The sequence below is a fragment of the Austrofundulus limnaeus genome, unplaced genomic scaffold, assembly GCF_001266775.1.
Source record: "Austrofundulus limnaeus strain Quisiro unplaced genomic scaffold, Austrofundulus_limnaeus-1.0 Scaffold145, whole genome shotgun sequence".
NCBI classification, from domain to species: Eukaryota; Metazoa; Chordata; class Actinopteri; order Cyprinodontiformes; family Rivulidae; genus Austrofundulus; species Austrofundulus limnaeus.
The window spans coordinates 1078595-1086880 of record NW_013952547.1 but is presented as its reverse complement, the minus strand read 5'-3'; the positions used below and the strand labels follow the sequence as shown (position 1 = coordinate 1086880).

At 41.1% G+C, this 8286-nt stretch overlaps 1 protein-coding gene across 4 annotated transcripts in view; it reads right to left on the bottom strand.

Moving 5' to 3' along the window:
• The window catches only part of abr (ABR activator of RhoGEF and GTPase), a 131531-nt gene that overhangs the window by 54584 nt on the left and 68661 nt on the right, over positions 1-8286 (bottom strand). For all 4 annotated transcript variants that reach the window (XM_014016459.1, XM_014016460.1, XM_014016461.1 and 1 more), the window contains one exon: positions 7554-7739. In XM_014016459.1, coding sequence (XP_013871913.1) covers positions 7554-7739 — 186 coding nt within the window. The remainder of the gene's footprint in view (positions 1-7553; positions 7740-8286) is intronic.

Below are 8286 nucleotides of genomic sequence, written 5' to 3'. Positions count from 1 at the left end.
AAAAAAAACAAGTAACGTAAATGTATTTATGAAGCAGATTTAAAAACAACAGGTTGAAAGCTATTGAACTAGTAACTAAACTATTAAAAAAAACACGAGAAAAGGAAATAAACAGTGAACATTTAATCAGCTCACACTGCGTTAAATTAAAGTGTATGTAAACTGTATGTGTGTTTTTAAAGAGAAGCCAGTCTAATATTAAATGCATCTTGTTCCAAAGTTTGGGATCCACGACTGAAAAAGTCCAACCTCCTCTGAGCCTTAGCCTCATTTTCAGGACGACCAAAAGCAACTGATCAGACGATCTCAAGGCCCGCAGAGGAACACACGAGTCAAAGCAAGTCTCTGAGATAAGAAGGGGAAAGACTGTTCAAACATTTATAAGTCAGCGTGAGAATATTAAAAAGAATTCTGCGGCGTACAGGGAGTCAGCGGATTGAGGACAGGACAGGTGAAATGTGCTCAAATCTGTGCTCCAGTTCAGAGACGAGCAACGGTGTTATGAACACTGGAGGCCTGCAGGTCTAACCAACAATAAACTTCTAATAAAATCTAAACCGACCCTTAGTTTTGTGAAGGATTGTTTAAGTTATAACTCCAGAGAGCCGAGGTTGGTAGGAGAGGTGTCTGAGGTCGTGCTACTGCTGAACACAATAACCTCAGCTTTCTTTTCATTAAAGCTTTAGCCTGGTTTATATTTCAAAAGAAGTGCCGCAATTGTGTTTCGTTGACGTGGCTGCGTGACAAAAACTGCCTTTTTCTTTTCATATCGCCTCCAAGAACTGGTTTAAAGCACACACACTAGAAACATTAGCCCAGTCCCAATACATGCACTACGCCCTACATCCTTCTATGAGGTGTGTACTCAGCTGAAGTGCACGGAAAGGTTCGAGTGTGCAGGTTACAATGTGCAAAAACTGGAGAACTGACACAGTAGGCATTACGTCATCGACTTGCACTTCTGCGTCGTAACTGCGACAACTAAAACAGCGAGACCAGCCGCCATTTTGGCTTTTATACAGCTAAACAACAACAACAACAACAACAACAACAACAACAACAACAACAAGTCACATACAGCGATGAATTGTGGGTAATACAGTTCGCCAAAGTCCGCTTGGATGCAGGCTTAGCTGATGTGTGGATCAAGGGTGCAAAGGGGGCGGGGCAAAAGACCACGCCGGACAACTGGGACACACTACGCACTCAAACCATTCAGCGGGAATGTGCATTTGAAGGACACAAGGGTGGAAGTGTGAGTATTGGGACCCGATTACTATCTTGCAGGGTACGAGCCAAGTACTGTGTGATTGGTCAAGGACTTTGTGGGCGGGTTTATGTGGAAAAGCAGCTCCCATTTCACTTCAACAGCTCCACTGAGGCTGTCTGAGGCTGTAAGAAATACAATCATTTTCCACAATTGTTCCAGAAAAACTCACAAAGAAAGTTAAATAAATCTTATAAAGATAATAAAAGACTGTGAAGGCAGAAATTGGACAATCTTTTGTGCACGGAGGAGACAGCGTGGAGACACAGGCAGCTCAGGGAGGGAGTGCGCCTTGTCATGGCAGAATACAGACATGTTCCCTGAACCAAGGAAACGGGGCCAAAATACTAAATGAATAAAATACTGGCTCATTTATCTCTGCAAGCCATGCTCTCGCTGTGTAGTTCCTGTTGGCGCGTGATGAGTACTGCACTGGAAGGAGTTACCAGGACTTCTCTCCCAGTTTCTCGTTGAGTATAAATGTCCATGCAAATAAGAACATCTCACAACCACCAGAATGAGATTGGATGTCTTACATCTTGTCAAATATAAACCAGGATTTAAAAAGTTCAAACTCATCCAAGCCTTGATGTGAAGACATTTATACTGAGGATGGATGGAGCAAGAATTAATCAGCTTTAAAGCTAGGTACATCTGGTAAACATCTGCTTAGAAATTCAAGAAGATGCCTGGTTTCAGTCAGTTGACAAACCAGTTTCTTTTACTTACTGCACATTTATCCTGAAGACCTAACAGTTATACTTCCTGACAAAACTTCTTCACAGATTTCCTTTTCAATAAAGTACAAATAGTCAGTCCAACTTCACTTTACCCTCTAATATGCTACATGTTTCCAATAAAAAAGCTCTTTCTGCTAGCCTAAAGCAGAGCTGACACACACACACACAGCTCCAAACATTTAATCTGCACCAATCACATCCTCATAATGCCAAACCACCAGTGTTTCCGGTGAATTCCCCGTGTTTAAAATAAGTCCGTCTTTTCTCCGTCCTCCTTCCGTTCCGTACCCTGCAGAACTGTGTGTGCATTGTAACACAAGCTGCTGAGCAGCAGGGCATGAATATGCATCCTGCTTCAGCTATGTTTGAACGCAGAGACCAAAGAAGCGACTGTTAAGACTCAGCTGAATAGACTGCATGAGTCAGACYTGTTGGTTTTGTTCTTAAAACTCCTCGAGCTCCTCGTTTTAATTCCTCTTCGAACTTGCCTTCAAGATACAAAAGTGGAAAGTTAAGACAATTATTCAATCTTTTGTTGCGTTTAAGAGATGATGCAGCTGTGTTGTGGACTATTTTTAAGCTCTTATCACAAAAAGAACAGATCGGACAAGTAGACTGGGATGTCTAGACTGGAGGTCACCAAACCAAAGCCCTCTTTGTGCACAATCTTATCATGACAGGAAATACATTTAGTTAAAGCACAACATGATAAAAAGTAGATAAATCACTATATTTGACCACTGAAGCTCCAAACATAGATACTTGGCAGCTTGAGTGGAAACTACAAATCAGGCAGAATGACGTTCCAGCATTTCAACACTTTATCATGTTGCTTAGACACACTGTCATGGACAGAGCTGAAGGCGGTCAGAAATAGACAGAAATCTGTTTTTGTAGCAGCTCAAACACAGCAACAACACTTCACACAACCAGACTAAGTGGCAGCTCAGGAGAATTCACCGCCAGGAACAGAATGACCCGTTTCTCCTTATATGGACACCAGGAAGTTCAGTCTTCATAGTTTCATAGTGGGGTTTCTGTGATACTGATGTGCACAATTAACCTGCTGTAGATAACTCTTTGCATAACTTTTGTTTGGAAAGAAAGAGTTTAATTCTGACCAGATTGACAGGCGAATGGCAAGTCAGAGCAGATTGCTGCGTGTTAAAGCAATTCAAATATCAAAAACCTCATTAAAACTTAAAAAAAAAATCAGAGATCAGCAGCATTAATTTCGTGTTAAACTGTTTATTATAGTACAAATACGACTTTTTTTGCTGGATGTCTTATAGCTAGCTAGCATGAACCGCTATAAATGGTTAAAGATGACTTATTCTAAGGCCTGTTTTACTTCTGGTATTTTGCGTTTTTTATTTTGACATTTTGGTTATCTAAGTCCTGAAACATTCCAGTAGTTTTAGAAGCTTGGACAGTTCCTCCAGCTTTTCACACTGTCCAAAGTCCTGAAACTTTCCAGTATTTTTAGAACCTTGGACAGTTCCTCCAGCTTTTCACACTGTCCAAAGTCCTGAAACTTTCCAGTATTTTTAGAACCTTGGACAGTTCCTCCAGCTTTTCACACTGTCCAAAGTCCTGAAACATTTCAGTAGTTTCAGGACCTTGGACAGTTCCTCCAGTCCTTCACACCATCTAAAGCAGTGATTCCCAASTAGGGGTGCATGATCATATTACAGGGGGTATATGGAAAAACTTCCCAGGTGTGCAAAAAATAAAACTAAAAATAGGACAGAGATTTGTAGGGCCCTATGATTTCCGAAATGCAGAAATTGCAGACGGAATCATGGAATTAACACAAAATGAAATCCAGTATAAAACGTGGAATCTCACAGAATTTGCTCATTTGGGTGAGTTAGAGAATTAGAGTTGGAAAAAATAAAATGCCTGAGCATTAAACGTTCTAGGGGTTTAAATAACAAATTTTCATTTAATAATCAGTTGTAGTACGTTATAGTTTAGGAGAATCATCATTACGTTTGACTGAAGGGGTACTAGTGGTATGACAAAATGCCTCAGGGGGTAAACAAGTCTAAAAGGTTGGGAACACTGATCTAAAGAAAAAAAATTAATGCCACACTCCTAGGTGGTTAGAAAATCCACATTAATATTCTTTATCTCTAAATACAGAGAAACAACCTGCTTAGTTTGCATAAATATTTTCACTTAAGTTCTTTGTTTTCTTGAATACAGTTTCCTATGTTATTAACCTTTTCAGCACACAATCAAAGTTGAAGGCTACAAGATCAGAGTGAAATTAGAGATGGGAATTTTTTTRGTGTGTGTGTGTGTGTGTGACGAAGAAATGAAGAGTCTGCAAAAATCATGTTTGTAAAAATAAGCGTCGTAGTCACTGGTCATTAGCTTGTCAACAAGTCAGAACTAAACTCTGTTCATCCAAATGAAGATCATTCAGAGAGCTATCTACAACAGGTAAGATACTTACTCTTCATTAGGTTTCCACAGAATGATAAGTCCCAGTSTTTAGGTACATTTATCTAACTTCCACTTTATGCTTGTAGATTTGTTTTGACTGATTAAATTCACAGCCAGCAGCTCAGCTCCTGTTTGTGGACGTTTGAGGACCTGAAGCTGTTGTTGGCTTCCATCCTTTGTTGTGCTCATCGTTCTGAAACTCTTTGGTCGCCTCCATGCTGCTGGCAATGAGCAGCAGGGAGCAAAACATTTAACTCCGTTGCCATCTGTACTCTCCCAGCGCCGCTCTGACTAAATGTTTTGGTGCCGCAGACYCACGTCTACGTGGCACAGATGGGAGCCGAGGAGTTRAGTAATAGCTGACACTTGGTGGTGRGACTAATGCCATCCAAAAAAAGAAGTGTTGCTGAGAGAAACTCCGGAACTTTTAGGATATTTACATCTTCCTTTTTGTGCTGTTACACATCAGCTTGTACAGCACTTTCAGCTGATTTGTGAAGCTCCCAGTCTGTGTGCTCAGGAAAGAAAATGAGTTTATTCGGTTCTGCTGATTTGCTCACAAAATCACACTCTAAAAAACTCAGGTTTATGTGGGTGTTATGGCCCCAAATCACATAATCTCATTGATCACAACTGCTGGGGGTGGTTCCTTTTTGTCAGCAATAGAATGCTAGAAATGTAAACAATTATTCTTACACTACTGGAGGGAGGCACATATTAAGTAGAGATTTATAGTCTCTCACCAAGAGACACTAAATTAAAATTTTCTGCACTCATAGACTCCAGATTCCACAACAAAATGTATTTAACAGCTAAAAAAGTGGATTTTGCAAGATATGTCTCCTTTAAGGTGGGGGGGGGGGGGGGGGTTTAAGCAAAACCCAACTTTTAAGTTTTTTTTATATTTTTTTTATTCCCTCATTAAAAACAAATCCWGAGTGTTGCTTTGACTCATTCATGCATGTTTGAGAAATCCTTGAATCTCCTGTGGTAGACATGTGGAGCGGCCTGAGCACCTGCTGGTAAAAAGCTCCGCCTATTTGCCCAAAGCTCCGCCCTGGAGCTCAGTCCCCAGCTGAGCTCCCGCCCCACAGAGCAGCCCTCCCATGAAGCACTATTGTGAAGACATGCTGAAGTGGGAGTGTCTGAAACGGTAGTAGTCTCWTAAAGAGACAGGCCAATTCCAAAGCTTTAGATTGATTTAAAATTTATACAGCATTCACAGTTCTRAATTCAAGTAAGGTTTCAATCTCCATCTCAGCTTTTCACATAAACTCAGGCTTTCTAAATAAAGAAATRGAATGTGTCTAGATTTGACTTGGCAGAAACAGACAATCAGATGAGACAGATTTTACAGCTTCACTGTTGTTTCTTTTCCTCATTTCAAAGCAGACGCTAAGTTTTGGACAGGGCTGGAACAACACTTTCTCTTGTGCTCTAGTCAAAACAAGTCTGCAGTCATGGCTTGGCAAACTCTCACAGGATCTTTCATAATGAGACAGACATCCGATTAACTCACGACCATTTAACAGGAAGCAACTGGTAAATGGTTGTCCTGTTGCTCCAGGACAATAAGGTTCACACTGCAGGCAAAAGTAACACAAACCAGATTTTTGCTCATARGTGACTCATATTGGATTTATTTTAACAGTCTGAAAGTGACAAATCCAATTTTGGGGTTTTTATTTTTGCATACAACCCAGGTCTTTTCCACATGTGGTACTAAATCTGATATAMATCCTCACTCTGAATGGTCAGGTTCATTTTATCTGACTTTTGCATCATTCAGGTCAGAGTATACATCAATCCAGATATTAATGTTATCAATACCTTTAAACCTTTCAAACCTTTTAAGTCAATATTGAATTAAAATCTAATTGAATTGTGAGGTTGTTCACAATATCCAGCCCTAATCATCCTAAGCTACAGAKGTCCAGTTGCTTCGTCTTTTTGTAAACCTTTAAAAATGTCAAGTCCTGGATGGCTGAGACTTTACACCAGCATGATGCTAACGGTGGTATACCAACGTGCTGGATCACATCAACACTAGCAGGATGGGATCCATATTTGTGTCTATTTTCAGTTACTCCTGTTACAGGAAAAAGTGTGATTCTGCTCCTGAATAGGCAGGAAGTAGCAAAATTCAAATGTAAACATTGTACAAAACAAGAACAGCAGATAAATTAATGGGCTCTGATTGCACAGTAACTTCAGAATCGATGCGAACGTACATAGCATCCAGATTTGCTTTGGTAAACACAGCGAGCTGCACYTGARGTCACATCTTCTGTGCATGCGAGTCGCCTCAGATGATCACWTTTAAAATATAATGTGAACAACTGGGCGAAAAAAAATGTGAAACATCCTAACATCCTCCGGCATCTGGAGCCATCTGCCTTTTACCAGCTGTGAGTACTGAAGTTCTCTCATTTTTGTTTCAGAAAAAAGAATTAATGAAACACAACAAAGATCATTTCAAACCAAAGAAYCAGCACTGTTTCTCTTGGTGCTATGGATGAAGAATAATCCTGGTAAATGAAGACTTAACTGTCACCTAATCATAAAACCCTGATAGGATTTCCAGGTTTGTAAAGCTTCYTGTTACACAAACATTCTTGGACAATATTCAGTTTCCATCAGCCTTCAGACTCACTATGAGCTAAAGAGACATGTTTATGTTCAGTCAAAACTGTAGCTTTTTCACAGTATATGGAAAGGGATGAAAAGTGAAGTGTTTCTGAACTGGATGTGCGCTCACTGTAACACGTTTATGGTCCTTTCCAAAGCAAACATACAGCTGGACTGATCTAACACTAACAAACTACTGAGGCTCAGAGCCTTTGTGACCTCACACACACACACACACACACCAACGACACGGTTACTTTCTGTACTGAGAACTCTGCAGAGAAGCGACAGACCAGAGGCGGTGACGTTTGTGCTGACTTCAGCCTGGAAACACAAACCCAGTGAATCACCACCTAAATTTGGCCTCGTGAACAGTTCTCCTTTTAACCACCATTTACGTGTTTCCTGTGAAAGASAAGGTGGGGGTGGGGGGCGGGGTTGAAGTCCTGCGGCCACATCAGACTTACCAGTTTCTTGAACAAATGTCCCACAGTGACCCRGTCGTCCCACTGCTGTATGCTGGGTAAGAGGGCATCGTAGAACTCTTTGTGGATCTCGAAGATGTCCTGGATTTTGTAGAAGATGGTCTCTATCTGCTGCAGGGTCAGGACGGGCTGGGATGTGGTGGCTGTGGCTTTCAGAGGCTTCATGGGCTGTAGAAACACAAGGCACAGGTAGTGAAACAGCTGACAGGAGTAATGGATAGAGAAATGAAGGAAAAACAACAAAAGGGTTTAGAAATACAGATAATTTAGGTCAGAGTATGTCGGATTTCAGAGCAGCCACCGAGGCGGGTTTGGGCCATCTGATCCAGCACCCAAAAGGCAAAAACTGTAGACAAATCTGTGTAATCTTAGGTCTTCATTTTACAGCTGGGTGACTTTTTATTTCCTCCCACTGTGATGTTTCTGAGCAGCGGGTTGCACACCAATTGTTAATCCTGGAGACGTGTGCAGTGGTCCTGGCAGGAGTGAAGGACAGCCTGAATTACAGCGAAAACAAAAAWGGTTTTGCGTCACTTCCCCTGGGCTCACGATGAGTCAGTCTCACACCGGGGCCTGGATGGAGGCGCATCAGACAAACTGGATCTTTTTTTAAAAGCAGAGACAACAGTAGCTGCAGGCACACACTTTGACACCCTTACCCTGACTATATATGTATGTATGTACATATACTGTATATACAAACATACACACACTA